General features: G+C 36.3%; 1 protein-coding gene across 7 annotated transcripts in view; it reads right to left on the bottom strand.

The window, feature by feature from the left end:
* SLC4A10 (solute carrier family 4 member 10) overlaps positions 1-21,938 on the bottom strand; it is a 262,715-nt gene that overhangs the window by 160,086 nt on the left and 80,691 nt on the right. For all 7 annotated transcript variants that reach the window (XM_037044586.1, XM_037044585.1, XM_037044584.1 and 4 more), the window contains exon 2: positions 2,046-2,127. In XM_037044586.1, the coding sequence (XP_036900481.1) occupies positions 2,046-2,127 (82 nt within the window). The remainder of the gene's footprint in view (positions 1-2,045; positions 2,128-21,938) is intronic.

The following is a 21,938-nucleotide window of genomic DNA, read 5'->3' on the forward strand; positions in this document are numbered from 1 at the left end:
AGAGCAATTCTTCCTGTGCATCACACCTGAACCCTCCATAGTATCTTCAAAGACTCAGATGGTTACCTGTGTAGTATGGTTTGGGACCAAAAAAAAAATATTTAGAAAGTCAATATAAATAAGGGTTTCCCTATTTTCCTTCAAAAGTCTAAATGTAACATTACACTTGCATTCTGTGATAATTTCAATCACCAGTAAGCCAAAATTATTTATTTCTGGGATTAAAATATCCACTACAGATATCAATAAGCAAAACAAAATCTGGCTTATGAATTGTGTTTTGCCAACCAGAAGTCTCTTTTAATAAGCACTGTACACTGTCACCCAAAGAAAATGTATATAATTGATGTTCGTATAATTAAAATGACATTATTAAATATTATTTTTGCATTATACATTTTCCATCCAAAGGGACCATTCAGGATTCTACTATAATTATTTGTAAATTATTAACTGTTAATTTCCAATTATCTATGTGTGGATTATCCATCATAGTCTTTCAACACAAGCCTTTCCCTGGAACTGAGTATATTTTTAGACTAACATCTTAGTTTACTAGGTTTTCTTGTGTATGTTTAGTAAATAGAAGTAAAGCGGAAGTCATAACACAAGGAGGAAGATAAATCTGCTGCTGATATAATGGCATTTCAAATCCAAGAAATAATTATTTTGTGATCTATATTCCCTTTAGGTTTTGCAAGCTTGTGCTCCCTTCAATTTGTGTAATGAATATTGGTAGCACAGCAAATTATACTATACACACCCAGTAAGTATAACCTTTCCAGACCTGGGTATTTTCCATGTACCCCACGAAATGTCAGGCACACAGTTAGGTATAGTTGTGGAAAGTTGTCTCTGAACATTATATTAATTCTCCTATATTATTTAGTTGTTGTAGCTAAGGATAAAATGAAAGAACAATGAATTTAATTGTAATTTAAGTGGTTAAATTAAAATTCTTAAGGAGAATAAACCCTTACTTCTCAGCTGTGATGGTTTATTAGCAGCTCTTTCTGATTAGTTTTACTTAAGATTAAATGGGAAGGAGGTGGGGAGCACTGGTGGGGGCAGGGCTGGGAATATAAGACAGAAAACTGTACTTGAACAAGAATTAAATTTTTTAAAAAAGATTACCTGGGTTTCACTTTTCAACCAAAAAGATGAAAAATACCATCTACCTTGTAATCTCACTAGTAATAATTTCTGGTTAAAAAGAAAAATGAACTATTAGTGTATATACATTAAATTGTGATATAATGATAATTGCCAATACTTAAATAACTCATGTCAGGTACTATTCTAAGTATTTTTCCCTTAATTATTATAGAAATTTTAGATAATATTTTCCATTGTTATCCTTTATTTTAGCAGTTGAGAAGAGAAAGGCGCAGAGAAGTTAACTAACTAGCTGGGGCTTCCATAGCAAATAAGGCAGAAGTAATATTTGAAATCAGTACAACTTGGTTTCAGAGCTACGAGTCCACACAGTCTCCCTGTTGAAGTATCTGACCTTCTTCCTCTTCTTCTTTTTTATTGTTGTTCAAGTACAGTTTGCTGCCTTTTCCCCTTCTTGTTGGGGACTCAAACAAATGGCGCCTCCAACTCTCTCCCACAGATATCTGAGTAAAACTAGAACACCAAAGTGTCTTTAACTCTTCCATTGAGAGCCTACTCTGACAGCGCAGGCTGAGCGAGTTAGTTAGACATCCCTGTCCTATTCTCCCCTCTCGCATAGTGCCACATGTGCTAGTCTGTCATTTTTTCTTTTTATTCCCCCGTTGATTGTGATTCTTTGAACAAGGAGTATTGAAAGACTGGAACGCAGCACAACCTGGACTGTAGCAGGGGTTCGGTAAACGCCTCCTTGGTGAATGTCCGTACCGTTTTCGGGTCTGCCTACGGCATCCCAGGCTGCATCATACCCACCAACCACCACCACCATTACTCTGGTATCAGCGTCTGCAATTCTCCACATTGCGCCGAGTTTCACGTTTCACTTTGAAACAAAGATAGGAAGAGCTATCCAAGCAGGGAAAATGTCTTACCTTCTAAATCTTCTTTCTCAAAGTGTGTTTTGAGAATAGAACGAGTTCCACCCCTATCCACAACTGCCTCTTCATCATTTCTCTGTGGGATGGGAAAAAAGAAGACCAAATAATTGTACATACATTCTCTTAATTGCAGAAAATACACTTTTTTTCAGGGATAAAAATATTATTTACGAACTATGTTAAAGAAATAACAATATGATTTAAATTAATAAAGGTATTTTTAAGGTTAGAAGCTCAAAGTATTTTCTTGTTTTCAACATTTTTTAAGTTACATTTATTGGGGTGACATTGGTTAATAAAATGTTGAGGGTACAATTCTATGATACATATGTACACTGCATTATTTGCTTACCACCCAAAGCCCAATCTCCTGTCACCATATTTGGGCCCCTTTAGACTTTACTAATTCCCTCACCACTCTCCCTCTGATAACCAACATACTGTTGCCCGTGTCTATGAAATACTGTTATTGCAACAACATGGATGGATCTAGATAATACCATGCTAAGCAAGTCATGGAAAGGAAGTAAAAAACCATATGATTTCACTCATGTTGGGGTATAAAACTAAAAGCAACAAATGAACAAAGGCAAACAAACAAAAAGTCATAGACACAGACAACAGGGAAATAAAATTTAATATTGTTGGGAACCGCTCTGCCTGGTTTCAGGAATTGTAACTGCCTCCCATGGCTAAGACTGAGTGAGCAACCTCTGGAATGCGAGCCATTTAGGAGACAAAGCTTATCTCTGGTAGCAAACACTGCCTCTGCTTCTTCCCCTGCCCTCAAAGCATGGTCGACAGTCCATGACAGGTAAGACTCCTTACCAAGAGAGGGGCAACCTAAGCCAGACATGATCACTTGGGAGACCATCACGGAAGGACTTGGGGGGCTGTGACAAACAGGGAGCGATGGACCTGTGCCCCTCAGCTATTCTGAAACAGCCCATTTCCATTTGGGAGAAGCGCGTCCTGGCTCTAATCCACTTAAGCCTAAAAACCTATGATGTGGAAGGTGCAGCCCTCTGCTAGAAGGGGCTGGTTCCCTGGGGTGATCAGGTCTAAGAAAGAATATGCAAAATCCTGTGAAACCTGCTTTGTTTAGAATGCTCTCATTTAAATGATAAGGGTCCAAGCAAGAAGTTTGTTCCTCAAAGTTTTATGGCTCTTTAGCTATCGGACCCTGACTGAGAATAAGCCCTCACAGTTCTTTGAATGCTATCTATTGTTTGATCCTTACCTGTATTCTTGTGCAAATGAACCCAATAAAAGCCCATTGAGGAAAAGGTTCTTGGCCCTTCCCCTTTGAGGGATCAACTACCTTTTCCTCCCCAAGCAGATCATGTCTAGGTAGTTTCATTTTCATTCGTGGCAGATGGGGGGACTTTGTAGGCAAAGTTGCCCCCATATGGGATCTAATATTTTAGGGATTCAATTCAGTCACTTGCACACAATTATTTTATCTGATTGTCAAGTGTTAGTTTAAGGAATATAAAATTAATTCAGCCACACATATTCAGAGAAGGAATATTAACCAATTTTCCATGAAATTGAAGGCAATCAAACATTCTAGTTAACATCATTTATTAGTGAGATGAAAAACAGAAAACAAACAGTTATCTTGTCAATTTAGTTACTTGCATTTTTATCTCTGATAAAGATTTCCTCTTAACAAGATGACATTTTGAACTATACATGGAAAATATAAAAACCATTAGTATGAACACCACTAATGCTATGGGTGACATATTTCCACTGCCACCAAAAAGGGGGTTGTGGAGATCTAATCCCTTGAAAGCAATTAGTAGCAATTATTAGGTAAACTACAACTCTAATTATTTTGCTTCAATATAATGCATTTTATTCAAACTAAACTGTATAATCCAGTCAGGTGCATTAAACTTCCATTCAGTTTCTATTTTTTTAAACCTATTTCAAATGGCTAGGCAGAGGTTCTATTGCCTGCATTTTGTACACACTCAGAGCAATACACTCACTTATTTGGTACTCAGTAGAATAATGGAAGGAAGGGGCAGTACAATTCACTCTGACCAGGCAGGAATGAAAAAGTACAAAATACTGAATAAAGTAAAATACTTTTACTTTGTTCAGGTGTTGACTTTGGACACCTATTTTAAATTGTCTTAAAAGTGAAGATTCACAACAAAAGGAGAAATGAAAAGGTAGACTAAAGGTGAATAAATCTTCCAAGATTTCTGTTTCTTTAATCAAACTCTTGTCCAGGGTATCACTGGCAACTCTGTTTTTCAGTAATCTCTAGGAAAGATCATATTCTTTAGGTAACTTATTACTACTCTATAGTAATAAGTGCAATCCTGTATATTGTGATAAAATTAATTCTGAGCTAGGATTAGCTTAGCATTGGAAGACTTTCACCCCTGAACCTTTGAACCCAGAAATTGACTCTGGGATATTTCATGTCAACTAACAAACTCCCCTGACCTAGCTGTGTACTCCCCAGGCTAATCTTTAAAGTTTGCATGGGTGGAGTTTTTATGTAAATGATATGAGAGAAATGTTGATATTTTTACATCATGATTTACTTTGTACCTTTCTAGTCCTGACCACGCATTTTAATCTCCAGTTCTTATTCTCAGTTCTATTTTTTTATACATGTAAAGATGAAATAACACATTTACTTTGCATAAGTGAATGAAATTTAATTGCCACCTCCCTAATTAGTTACTTTAGAAGGGAACTCTGGCTTTTATTAAAAATACATAGGGGAATAGCCAGAGTGGTTTATTGGGCCACTCTAGGATATATTTTATATGATTTAATTAATACAGTATATACAATAGATAGATTTAATTTATATTACCAGAGGTTGTATAATCTATATTCTAGAGTAGATACCATATTTTAAGTAACTAATTCCAAAGTAATATGCTAGATAAAATAGGTGGCTTCAATTATTTTATGAAAATCTAATGTACTAAATGCAATTCAAAGTTATATTTGACTTATATGCTCAGATTTCAGTTCAAGCAGTATATGATTGAACTCTTCTGATATGTTAATATCCAAGCCTACACTTTCATATCTATTGTCCTATTTAATACAGCATAATACAATTAGAGGTTAAAGATATGACCCTTTATATTAGTATAATACTTTAGCTTACATGGTAATGAACAAAAAAGGCTGACTCCAGAATAAATATGGCTGCATGTGTTGAATGTTGATACTGAATCTAAATGTTAATATTCAATTTTCTTTATTTCATAATTTAAAATAAAAGTTAACCAGGATCTGGACAAGCAAAACAAGAAGTTAAAATCCTGCAACTATTTGGTATTAAAAAATGGTAATTTCTATAGATTAAATAATGGATACATATGTTGAATATTAACATTGAATCTATATGTTAATATCAATTCTTGGTTTCATAATTTTAGATATAAGGTAATGAAATGAATGAGAAAACCAAGAAGTTAAAATTCTGTATCTCTTATTTAAAAATGTAACAATGCATTGTACTAAAGCAGAGTATGTAAATAATCTGGTGAAATGAGTAAGAAAGTAAGTTAGAAAATACATGTTTTTAAAAATTTATATTTTATTGATTATGCTATTATAGTTATCCCAATATTTTCCTTTTTGACCCCCCCCCCAGCACCCCTGACTCCCTCAGTTAATCCCAACACCTTTGCTCATGTTCATGGGTCATGCGTATAAGCTCTTTGGCTACTCAATTTCCTATATTGTACTTTACATCCCCATGATTATTCTGCAACTACCTAGTTGTACTTAATGCCCTCACCTCTTCTCCCATTCCCCCAGCCCCACTTCCATCTGGCAACCATCAAAATTTTCTCCATATCCATGACTCTGTCTCTCTTCTTATGTGCTTAGTTTGTTTTTTAGATTCTACTGTTGATGGGTATGTGTTTATTGCATTTTATGTTCATAATTTTGATCTTCTTTTTCTTAAATAAGTCCCTTTAACATTTCATATAATAATGGCTTGGCGATGATGAACTCCTCTAGTTTTTTCTTGTTAGGAAAACTCTTTATATGCCCTTCCATTCTAAATGTTAGCTTTGCTGGGTAGAGCAATCATGGCTGTAGTTCCTTGCTTTTCATCACTCTGAATATTTCTTGCCAATTTTTTCTAGCCTTCAAAGTTTCTTTTGAGAAATCAGCTGATAGTCTTATGAGAATCCCTTTGTAGGTAACTGCTTTTCTCTTGCTGCTTTTAAGATTCCCTCTTTATCTTTCACCTGTGGCATTTTAATTATGATGTATCTTGGTGTCGTTCTCTTTGGGTCCAACTTGTTTGGCACTCCCTGTGCTTCCTGGACTTGTATGTCTATTTCCTTCACCAAATTAGGGAAGTTTAATTTCATTATATTTTCAAACAAGTTTCCAATTTTTTGCTCTTTCTTTTCTCCTTCTGGCAGCCCTGTGATTCAAAGTTGGTATATTTGAAGTTGTCCCAGAGGCTCTTTACTTTGTCCTTGTTATTCTTCTTGCCATTTTGATTGAATTTTTTTCTTCCATGCGTTCCATATCATTAATTTGATTCTCATTTTCATCCATTCTACTGTTGATTCCCTGTAAATTTGTATTTATTTCTCTTAGTGTAAACTTTATTTGTGCTTGGGACTTTTTTATGCTGTGAAGTACCCAGTGAGTTATTTGGGCATCCTCATAACCAGTGTTTTGAACTCTGCATCTGATAGATTGCTCATCTACATTTTGTTTAGCTCTTTTTCTGGAGTTTTGATCTGTTCTTTCATTTGGGCTATGTTTCTTTGTTTCTTCATTTTGGCTGCTACCCTGTGTTTGTTTCTGTATATTAGGTAGGGCTGCTTTGACTCCTTGTCCTAGTAGCATGGCCTGTTGTAGAAAATCACACTCATAAATTGAATGGGGTAGAGCCTTAAGTAATCACCTGGTGGGGCAGCCTGTGTGAACCAGGTTGATGGAGTCTGAGATATGGTGCAGCCGCGCTGTGGATCTGTGTGGAGAGTTCTCAGGAAATGAACAATGGCTGCTGCCTGGCCTCTGGAGTTTTGTCTTGGAGAAAGCTGTCTGCCGGTGCTTACTTTTATGCCAGACACTTTGTTTCTCCCCTGGTACCATTGGTATCTGTCAAGCTGCTGCCCCAGTGCTGGAGCCCAGAGGAAGTGAGTTTGAATGTATTCTAAGTCCATTGCAGACCCTTTAAGAGGAGACACCTGAGAATCCTGCAGTTTCTTCCACTGCCTCAACCCCCGCTGCTTTTTACAGCTAGAAGTTATGGGAACTTATGTCTCAGGCACTGCAACCTTGGGCTGGATGGTCTGGTGTGGGGCTGGGAATCCCTTGCTCCTGAAATATCTCTCCCGATTTTTATGCACCACACATAGGAGTGGGACTGCCTGTCCCATGTCGCCACGTCTCTGCCCTTCCTACCCATCTGAATTAATGCGATTTCTTTAATTATATAAAGTATATAAAGAAAGTATATAAAGAACTCACATGACTCCACTCCAGGAAGACAAACAACCCAATTAAAAAATGAGCAAAGGACTTGAACAGACACTTCTCTAAGGAGGACATACAGAGGGCTCAGAGACACATGAAAGTATGCTCATCATCACTAGCCATTAGAGAGATGCAAATTAAAACCACAATAAGATACCAGTTCACATGGGTCAGAACAGTCACCATAAGCAAATCAACAAACAGCAAGTGCTGGGGAGGTTGTGGAGAAAAGGGACCCCTAGTACACTGTTTATGGAAATGCAGACTGATGCAGCCACTGGGGAAAACAGTATGAAATTTCCTCAGAAATCTAAAAATGAAACTTCCTTTTCACCCAGCAATTCCACTGTTGGGATTATATCCTGAAATACAAATTCAAAAGGACCTATGCACCCCAATGTTCAAATAGCAATACAATTTACAATAGCCAAGGGCTGGAAGAAACCTAAATGCCCATAAGTAAATGAGTGGATCAAAAAAATATGATATGTCACACAATGGAATACTACGCCAACAGAAAGAAAGAAGGAACTCCTACCCTTTGTGACAACATGGGTAGAACTGGAGAATATTATGCTAAGTGAAATGAGCCAGGCTGAAAGACAAATACCATATGATTTCACCTATAAGTGGAACCTAATCAACAAAACAAAAAAGCAAGAAAAATATAACCAGAAACATTGAAATAAAAAACAGGCTGACAGTGACCAGAGAGAGGGAGGGGATAATGGGGGAAATGGTGAAGGGTACTAGTAGATAAGAATAGACAAAATGAGGGAGAGTACTGATTGAAAATAATAGATAAAAATGATAGTCAAGAATCCTTAGATTCAGGAATCATAATGAATAACAAAAAGGATAATTAAGACAATTCATACCTACACATATTATGTGATACAGAAGAATGACACTTTTTAACAGTGGCAAGGAATAAAAGATCACCTACAAAGAAACGATAAACTAATCAAAGTAGAAGCTAGAAGACAATAAAATAATATCTTCAGGATACTAAAAATAATAATTATTAATCTGTAAGAGAATATCCAGCTGAGATAACATTCTTTTTGTTTAATTGTATTTTTCCCATTACCATTTATCCCCCTTATACCTTCTTCCACCAGAGAAACAGAAACTGAGACAATTTATTACCATAGTATTCTTTCTAAAGGAATTTTTCACTACATACTTCAAGAAACAAAATGATTCCAAAAAGAATGCCTGAGATGCAAGAAGGAATCCTGAGCCAAGAAACTAAAAGACATAAAGAAATGTAAAAAAAAATAAAAATAACATAAGTTGAAAAATCAACTCCATGACCTCTAAGGTCCTTTCTAGTTGGACAATACTTGAACATTTTATATTAAACTATTTCTACTTCAGTATAATAATCAGTTTGGTCTCTATTCAAGTACCTATTTGTGCTTTGGCGTAAGATAACAGTTATTATCCTTCCATATATCAATGCCCTTTTCCCTTTCTGACATCCCAAATCCAGCTATCTTTCCTATATGTTATAGACTTGTAGGAAACATTAGTATCAAATATAGGAAGGGAATAAAGGTATACATATACATTTTAATTATTTATTTTATTTTTTATTATTATTCAAGTATATTTGTCTCCACTTTCACCCCACCATGCCCCACCCCCACCCCACCTATCCCTGCCTCCCAGCCTGGAACACAGCCCGTCTGGGTTTGTCTATGTGTTCTTCATATATTTTATAATAAACTAGCAATTGTTACCTTTTTCATCATTAATAAAGACATATTGTTCACAACTTTGTAAAAATCTACAAAATTACAGTACTGCACAAGTATTCAGCCTTCTCATCATAAATCAGGACAGCTCCGAGTTGGCCTACATACACAGTAGTCAATTATGTCAATTATTTAAACTGAAATACCCCCTTAGTGTCTATATTTTAATGATTAATAGGTGAATTGGATTTGAATAATCAATAATTTGCAAACTCAAAATAAAAAAAAAAGCTTCCTAATATTAGAAAACCAACAAACCAAGCCAGGAACTAATAAAATAATATTTGTAAGATTTTACGGATTAAATAAACAAGGAAATTTCTAAATATTTTTAGATAACTAAAATCATACTAAGGAATAAGATAAATACTGAGGAATCAGAAGGTGAACTTCAATGATAGGAAAAGCAGTGAACTACGAACCACACAATCGCGGTTCCATTCCCAGTCAGGGCACATGCCTGGGTTGCAGGCCAGTTCCCAGCAGGGGACTCATGAGAGGCAACCATACATTGATATTTCTCTCCTTCTCTCCTTCCCTTCCCCTCTAAAGATAAATAAATAAAATTTTTTAAAAAGCAGTGAAAAGAAATAATTTTAAAAGTAAAGGTCAGTGATTTTTTTCTTTAACCATAGTCATTGTTTATTAGTGATATATTTTACCATATCATTAATAAAGGGGTAGAAATCTTAGGCATACAATATACAAAAAAATTTACTTCTATTACATTTAATATCAGCTTTAAACAAAGTGACTTTCCTAATTATAGAAATGTCAAAATGTGGGAGATCTGCCCTGGCTGGTGTAGTTCAGTGGATTGAGCGCAGGCCTGCGAACCACACGATCACAGTTCAATTCCCAGATCGTGGTTCCATTCCCAGTCAGGGCACATGCCTGGGTTGCAGGCCAGTTCCCAGCAGGGGACTCACAAGAGGCAACCATACATTGATATTTCTCTCCTTCCCTTCCTCTCTAGAAGATAAATAAATAAAATCTTTAAAAATGTGGGAGATCTAATAAAGAACAAAAATAAAAAATATAAAATTTATGATCTTACATTTTCTAATTATCTTAAAATTCAAGGAACATAGAGAAAGAAAACAAAAGTACCCTAAAGAAGGAAAATATTGAATTACATTTAAAATCAGAAGCAATGAGGTGACACTGTCCGATTTAATGACATTCTTCTGAGGACTCAAAAGAGATCAGACTAAAGGCATTTATAATAAAATAAAATCTGCTCTTTACTTTCATCAAAGTCATTGATGGCCTCATCAAACAAGTAAACTAACTAAGACTCAATTTCAATTCATAATAATAGCATTTAGTAAGTGACTAGAAATATATGTCTTTATGACTCATCAACCGTTATTGGACTTAGGATCCCATAATTGTTACCTAATTATAAGTATTACATATCTATGCAGAAGAGAAATAATAATAGTGTCAGTTCTTTCCCAGGTAGCAACCTTTAAAGTTCTTTGCCACTTGTTATGAATATGCTTTCAAATCAGTTTAGTAGTATAATAGATTATCTATGAAAAAAGTATGCCTCAAAATGTGTTTCTAATTCTGTTTTGTTGGCACTAGCTTTTCCCGTTCCTTTCAATGAGAAGTTCCAATTTTATGCTTCCTAGGCACACAACATAAAATTTATCATCTAAATTATTTTTAAGTGTACAGAAGTGCTAACTATATGCACATTGTTGTGCCACAGAGCTCTAAAATTTTTTCATCTTGCAAAAGTGAAACCCAGCACCCATTAAATAACTTCCTCCACCTCCTGGCAACCCCCATTGTACCTTCTGTTTCTGTAAATTTGACTATTCTAGGTATGTCATATAAGTGAAATCATATAACATTTGTCTTTTTGTGATTACATTATTTCATCTTGAAAACGTCCTCAAGTTTCCAGCATGTGACAGAATTTCCCTCTTGTTTAAAGCTATATAACATTCCATTAAATGTATATGCCATATTCTGTTTTCCCAGTTATCTACTAATAGATATTAGATTGATTCCACCTCTTGGCCATTGTGAATAATGATGCAATGAACATAGGTGTACAAATAACTGAGATCCTGTTTTCAATTATTTTGGATGTGCACCCATAGGTGGAACTGTTGAATCATATGGTAATTCTGGTTTTTGATGAAACTGCCGACATACTGTATTTTTTAAAATTCTTTTGTAACCTATGGACATCATTTTTTTGCATTTATTCTTATTATAGTACATCTTATAAATCTAATGATGTAATGGCCTCCTACAATTACGTTTTTAATTGGTGCACAGTTCTATGAGCTTTATCACATACAAGTATTCTGTAAGCACTACCACATCGACACAGAAGAGTTCTGTCACCCCAAGATACCTTTTGTGCTCTCTCCTTTTAACCCATTCTTTCATATGTTTATATCTCTGTGCTGACCTTGTATCCAGAAACCTTGCTAAATAATTGGTTTTATGAGTTCTGTTTATCGGTTTGTTAGATTCTTTGGCATTTCTACATAAACAATCATGTCTGTGAAGTCTTTTTTTTTAAATATTTTATTTATTTATCTTTAGAGGGGAAGGCAAGGAGAGAGGAAGAGAAACATCAATGTATGGTTGCTTCTCATGCATCCCCTGCTGGGAACTGGCCCCTGCCGGAAATTGGCCTGCAACCCAGGCATGTGCCCTGACTGGGAATCGAACCGTGATCGTCTGGTTCGCAGGCCCGAGCTCAATCCACTGAGCTACACCAGCCAGGGCTGTGAAGTCTTATTTTTTCATTTTTAATCTGTTTGGTTTGCTTTCCTTTTCTTGCTTATAGCACATGCTAGGTCTTCCAGTACAATGTTGAATAGAAGTGGTGAAAGTTCACGTCTTTGCCTTGATCTTCATTTTATTGGGAGAGTTTTCATTCAGTCTCTCATCATTAAGCATCACATTTAACTGTAGGTTTGGGGAGATGCCCTTTAAAGTTGAAGAATTTTCCTTCTATTCCTAGTTTTCTAAGAGGCTTTTTTTTTTCCCTAGAATTTATGTAGAACTGTGTCAAATGCTTTTCTACAATTATCATGTGCTTTTTCTTAGTTTGTTATTGTTACTTTGATTGGTTTGAAGATATTAATCCAGGCTTATACTTTCAGAATGAGGCCCGTTGGTGATGATATATTATTATCTTTATAAATGTATGGGCTCAATTCATTAATATTATGTGGAAGATGTCTGCATCTATGCTTATGAGGGATATTGGTCTGTACATTTTCTTTTTGTGTACTGCTTTTGTGTGATTTTGGTAGCATGGTAATTCTGGTTTCATAAAATGAGTTGAAAAGTATTCCTTCCACTCTATATTCTGGAAAGGATTTTATAGAATTGGTGTTATCTCTTCCTTAAATTCTTTTTTGTAGAATTCTCTAGTAAAAGTATCTCAGCCATATATTTCTACTTTCCAGTCAGAAATAGCTAAGATAGTAAAGGATAAAGGGGGCCAAATACATGTTGATGGAAGATGATTTGTCTCTGGTGGTTGGCACGCAATGCAGTCTGCATATCATGTAGTATACAAATGTACACTTGAAACCTATAGAATCTCATTAATCAATGTCACCCCAATAAATTTAATTTAAAAGTGCTTCTCATTTTAATTCAATTTGTTTAAATGTTAAATGACTACTTAGTTTATCAATTTCATTCTGATATTTGGTAGTATGTTATTTTCAAGGAATTGATCCATTTCTTCAAATTGACAAATGTATGCACATAGAGTTTTTCCTAGTATTCCCTTATTAACTTTAAAATGTCTGAAGTATTTGTAATAATAATCCCTCTTTAATTCCTAATATTGGTAATTTGTGTCTCCTACTTTTATCAATTTTGATAGAATTTTGTTTATTTTCTTTCTGAAAACTTTTGGGATGTGTTTAATCTCAGTCTCCTGAAATGGCATGATGATGTGCCTTCATGGGAGGCTGTTTTTTTTATTGTGCTGGGCTTTTGGTGTGCCCTTTAAACCTTGTGATACATGTCCTCTATTCTCATAATATTTAAAATTTATTTGAAATTATTTCTTTTCTTTTTCCCTGTTCTCTCTTTCTAGAATTGCTATCTTGGCTCTTGGACCTGTGTTTTCTAACATTCTCATTCATTCTGTTCTATATTCTATTTTTCTGTCAGCTTTCTAGATTACCTCATCTTTACCTTTCAGACTTTCCCTTTAGGTTTTCACTTTTGCTATCATATTTTTAATTTCCAAAAACTCTTATTTGTTCTCTCAATGTTATTGTATAATAGCACCCTCTTTTTGTTTACTGGGTGCAGTATCTTATCTCTTTCATATTGTTAGAACTTGCCACATTTTCATTTACTATCATGCTCTTTGCTCCCAGGAGATTTATTTTTACTATTTATTTTGGCTGCTTTTTAAATTGAGATATAACTAACATACAACACTTATATTAGGTTTGGGTTTACAACATAATAATCTGATATCCATATATATTGCAAACTGATCATCACAATAAGTCTAGTTAACATCTGCCACCATACATAGTTACCGAACTTTGTTTTCTTGTGATGAGAACTTTTAAGATCTACTCTCTTAAACAACTTTCAAGTATGTAACACAGTGTTATTAACTATAATCACCATGCTGTGTATTACACCTCCATGTCTGGAAGTTTGTACCTTTTGATTTCCTTTATCCCTTTGCCCACTTCTAACCCTGCCTCGGGCAACCACCCCTCTGTTCTCTATACCTATGAGCTTGAACTTTTTAGTTTTATTCTTTCTTTTTTTAGATTCTACATATAAGTGAGAACATATGGTATTTGTCTTTCTTTATCTGAATTATTTCATTGACCATAATACCCTCAAGTTACATTCATGTTGTTATAAATAAAGATTTCATTCTTTTTCTTTGGAGGGGGGCGGAATTTATTTTTTCTTGTATTTTTTTATTGTATATTCCCATTACTATTTAGTCCCCTTATTCACCCTTACCCCCAGCAATCACCAGATGGTTGTCCATTTTGTCCATGTAATGTTGTCCCTCTCCATCCATGAGTTCAATCCCTCCTCACCCTCACCTCCCCTACCCCTTATCTGTCATCCTGCTATGGTTGAGTTTTATATATATATATAAACAGTTTATATATATATAACAGTTTTTATATATATATAACAGTTTCTTTACCCATTTGTCAATATACATGTAGGTTGTTCTCATACCTTGGCTATTGTAAACAATGATGTAACAAACACAGGGGTACATATATCTTTTCGAGTTAGTGCTTTTGTTTCCTTTGGACAAATACCCAGATATGAAATTGCTAGATCATATGGTAGTTCAATTTTAGATTTTTGAGTATTCTCCATACTATTTTCCATAGTGGCTGCACCAACTTACATTCCCACCAACATTACACAAGGGTTCTTTTTCCTCCACATACTCACTAACACTCATTTCTTGTCTTTTTGACAATAGTCACTCTAACAAGTGTGAAATGACATCTCACTGTGGTTTTGATTTGCCTAGTTTAGATAGTCAGTGACGCTGAGCATCTTTTCATGTACCTGGTGGCCTTCCATATCTCTCTTTGGAAAAAAATCATCTGTTTGCATCTTCTGCTCATTTTTCTCTATTGACTGATATGAGTTCTTTATACATTTTGGATATCAGCCCATTAACAGATGTGTTATTTGTAAATAGGTTCTTCTAATCAGCAGGTTGCCTTTTCATTTTGTTAATGGTTTCCTTTGCTATTCAGAGGCTTTTTAATTTGAGCTAGTCCCACTTGTTTATTTTTCCTTTTGTTACCTCTGCTTTTGGTGTCAAATAAAAAACAAAAAAACACATAGGCCTGTATCTTTTATGGTAGAAGTTTTGCTTAGAAGTGTCATCATCTGTGATGATGAAGGGGAAGAAAAAGAGTGAGAGAGAGGTGAACAGAGGTACAAAGGGGGACAATGAATAAGTACCTATCAATAATAACTTTAAAAGTTAATGCATTAAATGCGCCAATCAAAAGACAGAGGGTAGGTCCTGGCTGGTGTAGCTCAGTAGATCGAGCGTAGGCCTGCGAACCACATGATCGCAGTTCGATTCTCAGTCAGGGCACGTGCCTGGGTTGCAGGCCAGTTCCCAGCAAGGGACACATGAGAGGCAACCATACATTGATATTTCTCTTCCTCTCTTGCCGCGGTCTGGCCGCAGCTCATCTAAGGGTCCTCAGGTGAGAGTGGACGTGGCATCCCCAAGCCGTGACTGTGTCAGCCGACCTGGTTAGCATTGGACGTGGCACTCTCTCCTTCCCTTCCCCTCTAAAGATAAATAAATAAAATCTTTAAAAAAAGACACAGGGTAGCTGAATACATAAAAAGAACATGACCCACATATATGCCGCCTACAAGAGACCCGCCTGAGAAAACTACAGGACACTGAAGAAAAAAAATTAAGGAAAACACAAATAAATGGAAGCATATACTGTGCTTATGGATTGGAAGAATTAACATCATCAAAATGTCCATATTACCCAAAACAATTTATAGGTTCAATGTAATCCCTGTTAAAATACCAATAACATATTTCACAGAATAGAAAAAACAACATTTCAAAAATTTATATGGGGCCTTCCAGCCAAGATGGAGGCGTAGGTGGAAACACTGTGCCTCCTCATGCAACCAAGTTGAAAGACAACAAAATTTTAGTAACAAACACACAACTAAAACAGACAGAAAATTGAACTGTATGGAAGTCTGGCAACAATGAACCATTCATCTAGACTGGTAAGAGTGGGGGAGTCAGCAGCTGGCGAAGGGGGGTTGTGCAGGAAATAGTGGCCAGACCAACTCAGGTGTGCAGGTGGTGGTTGGCAGATCCCAGGTGTGGGGTGGCAATGGGTGGACCCAGTGAGGGCACAAGGCGGCTTGCTGACCGCAGTCACACATTCACGTGCAGATAAATCAGGCAAAAAAAAAAAAAAACAAGCAGTGAGACAGACCACACCAACCAGGGCCCCAGAGCCAGGAATTAAAGCCTAAAGGCACCAATTGCAAAAACTTTCGGGGGTTGAGGTGCTGGGAGAGGCTTCCAGGCTCACAGAGAATTTGTTGGAGAGACCCACAGGGTCCTGGAGGGTGCACAGGCCCACATATCTGGGAACCAGCACCAGAAGGGCCCAATTTGCTTGCAAGAAGCAGTAGAGGGGACCACAATCTGAGAGAGAGCATGGAACAAGTGCCATTGCCCCTCTCTGACCTCACCCCCACATACGGAATCACAACCCAGCAACTGGGTCACCCCGCCCTGGTGAACACCTAAGGCTTCGCCCCTCATATGTAACAGGTGTGAACAGACCAAAACATTATCACTCAAGCAGAAGAACAGCTCAAAGCCCCAGAGCCAATACTTCTAAGCAACAAAGACGCACAGTTCAAAATACTGGTGATCAGTATGTTCAGAGAACTGGTTGATTTTAGTCACAAATTAGAGGAACAAATGAAGGCTATACTAAGGGAAATGAAGCTAAATGGACAGGGAACCAATAGTGATGGAAAGGAAACTGGGACTCACATTAATGGAGTGGACCAGAAGGAAGAAAGAAACAACCAAACAGAAAAGAATGAAGAAACGAGAATTCAAAAAAAAAAATGAGGAGAGGTTTAGGAACCATTAGGACATCTTTAAACATTCTAACATCTGAATTATAGGGGTACCAAAAGGGGAAGGGGAAGAGCAACAAGTGGGAAACTTATTTGAACAAATAATAAAGGAGAACTTCCCCAATCTGGCAAAGGAAATAGATTTCCAGGAAATCCAGGAAGCTCAGAGAGTCCCAAAGAAGTTGGACCCAAGAAGGAACACACCAAGGCACATCATAATTACATTAGCCAAGATTCAAATGAAGGAGAGAATCCTAGAAGACCCAAGAGATAAGGGGACAGTCACCTACAAAGGAGTTCCCATTGGACTGTCAGCTGATTTCTCAAAAGAGACCTTACAGGCAAGAAGGGGCTGGAAAGAAGTATTCCAAGTCATGAAATCCAAAGACCTACATCCAAGATTGCTCTATCCAGCAAAGCTTTCATTTAGAATGGAAGGGCAGATAAAGTGCTTCTCAGAGAAGGTCAAATTCAAGGAGTTCGTCATCACCAAGCCCTTATTACATGAAATGTTAAAGGGACTTATCTAAGAAAAAAAGATAAAAAAATATGAACAGCAAAGGGACAGCAAACTCACACTTATTAACAACCACACCTAAAACAAAAGCAAACTAAGAGGACAGCTAGATCAGGAGTGGAACCATAGAAATGGAGATGACAAGGAGGGTTAGCAACAGGGGAGTGGGAGGAGGAGAAGGGGGGAGATGGTACAGAGGATAAGTAACATAGACAGTAGGTAGAAAACAGACAGGGGAAGAATAGTATGGGAAATATAGAATCTAAAGAACTTGTGACACATGGACATAAATTAAAGGGGGAATGGTGGGGGAGGGGGTGTGCAGGATAGAGGGGAATAAAGGGGGGAATGCGACAACTGTAATGGCATAATCAATAAAATATTTTAAAAAGTGAAAAAAACAACATAAAAAATTTATATAGAACCAGAATGACCCTAAATAGTCACAGCAATCTTGAGAAAGAAGAACAAAGTTGGAGTGATCAAAATACCTGATATCAAACTATATTACAAGGCTATGGTAATCAAAATAGTCTGGTACTGGCATAAGAACAGACACATAGATCAATGGAACAGAATAGAGAGTCCAGAATAAACCAATGTTTCCATGGTCAATTAATATTTCACAAAGGGAGCAGAAGCATAAAATGGAGTAAAAATAGTCTCTTCAATAATTGTGCTGGGAGAACTGGACAGCTACATGCAAAAAAAATGAAACTTGAGCACCAACTTACACTATACACACAAATAAATTCAAGGTGGATAAAAGATTTAAATATAAGCTGTGACACCATTAAAATCCTAGAGGAGAACATAGGTGGGAAAATCTCACATATTTCATGCAGTAACATTTTCACTGATATGTCCCCTACAGCAAGGGACATAAATGAAAGAACAAACAAATAGGATTTTATTAAAGTAAAAAGCTTCTGCATGGCTAAAGAAAACAGCAGTAAGATGGAGAAAGAACTAACCGTATGGGAAAATATATTTGCCAATGATAACTCAGACAAGGGTTTGATCTCCAAAATATATAAAGAACTCACTCAGTTCCACTCTGGGAAAACAAACAACCCAATTAATAAATGTGCAAAGGAACTGAACAGACACTTCTCCCAGGAAGGCATATAGAGGGTCCAGAGACATATGAAAGAATGCTCAGCATCACTAGCCATCAGAAAACCACAATGAGATACCACTTTACGCCAGTCAGAAATGGCCACCATAAACAAATCAACAAACAACAAGTGCTGGTGAAGCTGTGGAGAAAAGGAAACCCTAGTGCACAGTTTGTGGGAATGCAGACTGACTGGTGCAGCCACTGTGGAAAACAGTAGAGTTTCCTCAAAAAAAACAAAACAAAACTGCCTTTTGGCCTGGCAATTTCACTGCTGGGATTATACCTTAAGAATCCTAAAACACCAATTCAAAAGGACCTATGCATCCCAATGTTCAAATAGGATCATAATTTACAATAGCCACATTCTAGAAGCAACCTAAATGCCCATCAGTAAAATTATGATACATTTATACAATGGAATACTACGGCAGCAGAAAGAAAGAAGGAACTCCTACCTTTTGTGACAGCATGGATAGAACTGAAGAACATTATGCTAAGTGAAATAAGCCAGACAGTGAAAGACAAATACTATATGATCTCACCTATAAGTGGAACCTAATCAACAAAACAAACAAGGGAGAAAAATACAACCAGAGACATAAATATAAAGAACACACTGACAGTGACCAGAGGGGATGGAGGAGGGAAATAACAGGGAAAGAAGGGGAAAGGGCAAATGAATGAACATGTATATAGGGCTCATGGACAAAGCCAAAGGGGGTAGGTTCGAGGATGGGAGGAAGAGATGGGCGGGGTGGGGAATAGTGGGGGAAAAAATGGAGACAACTGTACTTGAACAACAATAAAAAATTAAAAGTAATAAACTTTTAAAATAAAAATAAGCTTTAAAATTAAAATTTAATTTTTAAATAAAACTTTTAAAAATCTTTTTTAAATAAAAAAGAATTATCATTAAAATGAGGAAGTGCCATGATCTTTGGTTGTGGAAGAACTAGACTTCCAGGTTTCAACCCCATGTTATCCTTTCCTTTGTTGACAATTTTGATCTTAAGCAAGCTACTTAGTTTCTTTTGTAGTATACTATATATATATATATATATATATATAATTAAAGTATAATGTGTGTGAGTGTGTGTGTATATATATGTACTAAACATGGGTAATATGTGTGTGTATATATATATGTACAAGGTCTGTCTCGAAAGTCCAACTTTGTTAATAGAACAAGAATAGTTTGTGTGACATCGATGTAATGTGACAGCCAAGGAGAATGGGCTGGAATGCACATGTACGAACAATGATGACTTCACTGTACTAGTCAGTGGGGGTGTTAGATACTGTTGAGTGAGTTTGTGTACTATATGGTCATCACATTCAAAATGATTGAGCAAGTGGAGCGACAAATCCACATCACATTTTGTGTTAAGCTTGAACATTCCTCCATGGAAACTATTCAGATTCAGAAGATCGCAGCTATGTGCAACTGGTGATTGGCAGCTTCATCATGACAACACGCCCTCTTGTGCATCATGTCTCATGCAGAGTTTTTGGCAAAACATCAAATCACCCAGGTGACTGAGCCTTGCTACAGCCCAGATTTGGCACACTGAGATTTCTAGCTGTTCCCAAAACTAAAATCACTTTTGAGAGGGAAGAAATTTTAGACTGTTGATGAGACTCAGGAAAATATGATGGGGCAGCTGAAGGCAATTCCAACAAAGGATTTTGCAGAGTGATTTGAACAGTGGAAGAGACACCGGGAGAACTGTGTGGGGTCCCAAGGTGCCTACTTGGAAGGAGACTGGGGCATCATTGTGCTATGTACAATGTTTCTTGTGTCTTGTATCTTTTTCAATAAATGTCTCTATTTTTTATATTACATGGCTGGATACCTTCTGGACAGACCTTGTATATAATACTTTACATATATGATAATGTAAGTTCCTTCAAGTAATGGATTTGTTTTATATCTTTTGTAGCTTTATCATAATTCTAGAAATTAGCATATTAGTTTCCCCATTTTACAGGTGACAGTACTGAGGAAAGAGAGATCAACAGACATTGATCTTTACTGGCAATTCCTAAAACAGACATTGCCAGTAAGTGAAAAATATGGGATCCAAATGAGTCCAACTCTAGATCTCTAGCTCTTAACTACTATACTGCACTGCGTCCCTCCAGGCTGCACAATAGAGTCAAATTCTTAGCAGATTGAATGAGATTTGAAAGAAATCATAGGAATAGATGGTATACATTTATACACAGCACACTGTGCAAAGCACTTCATTGAAACCAGGCTGTATTGCCCTTTAGAAAGAGAACCTTGATAAAGAAATAGTCAATTCTCTTTTTAACTTATTCTTATCTATATTCCTATATTATCATTTTTAAAAAGGCTTAAATGAGGAAAGGATCACTTCATTAAAGTCTTTTATCGTTTTGAGGAAAATGTTTAAATATTTAAAAGTATTAAAGCAACCCACAAAGCCCAATGATTTCCAAGGTTTCTTGCAGACACAGGTCTATGATTTTAAACAAGAACTGAAAATTTGTTTGCTCTCTACCATATGCACAGCTCTTTCCCAAGTGGTGTGATGCCACAAGGGTTAATAAAAGCAACCTCACGAGAACTTCTAGAAAATGGGGTTTCCTAATATTACAGACATCTATTAGGAAGAAACAGAGTCTCAATTCTCTGGGTCTGCTATTGCTCTAAATATAGAGTAAGAAGAACAAGTATGTCTGATTTCATTTTTACTCACATCAGTTTTACTTCTGACATATTTTATACGGACAATGTACTAAATGAGAGCATCTATTTCAATTTTTGTACAATTCCTATGTACAAATGTCATCTTCCTAGGCCTGATAACAAAAGTCACATCCCAGCTGTTACATCTAAAGGAAATCTGTTCTTGGATATTACCCAGCTTTTGAACTAGCCTCAGGCAATACTGGAATGCTTCTGGTGTATGGAGTAGATTTAAAGGTCATATTAAAAGCATTAGCAATGACGGTTTACTTTATCACTTCTAAATGAAAATATCCCTGTGACTTCCATTATTATAAATAGCAAGTTCTATTTTCAATTTTCCCTAAGACAAAGTCCTTATTATTCAAATATGCACCATAGTGACATGCATATCCATTGTATTAAAATGATCCCTTTAGATTGTCCTTGGTCTAGGAAATGTCAAAAATAAAGCCAAAGCTAAATCAGATTACTGACAATAAAATAGAGTTTACATCAGGGACAAGCAGGAGGTCTCTTAGGATCTGAAATCTAGGACTTCTGAGTGGTTGCACATAGACTGAGAAATGCTCTCAAATGCAATTTTGATAGAGAATTTTATTAAAATCCTTCATTTTGCTTCTACCCCCTACTT

Source organism: Sturnira hondurensis, unplaced genomic scaffold (genome assembly GCF_014824575.4).
Source record: "Sturnira hondurensis isolate 20B ecotype Veracruz unplaced genomic scaffold, ASM1482457v3 Scaffold0004136, whole genome shotgun sequence".
Lineage (NCBI taxonomy): Eukaryota > Metazoa > Chordata > Mammalia > Chiroptera > Phyllostomidae > Sturnira > Sturnira hondurensis.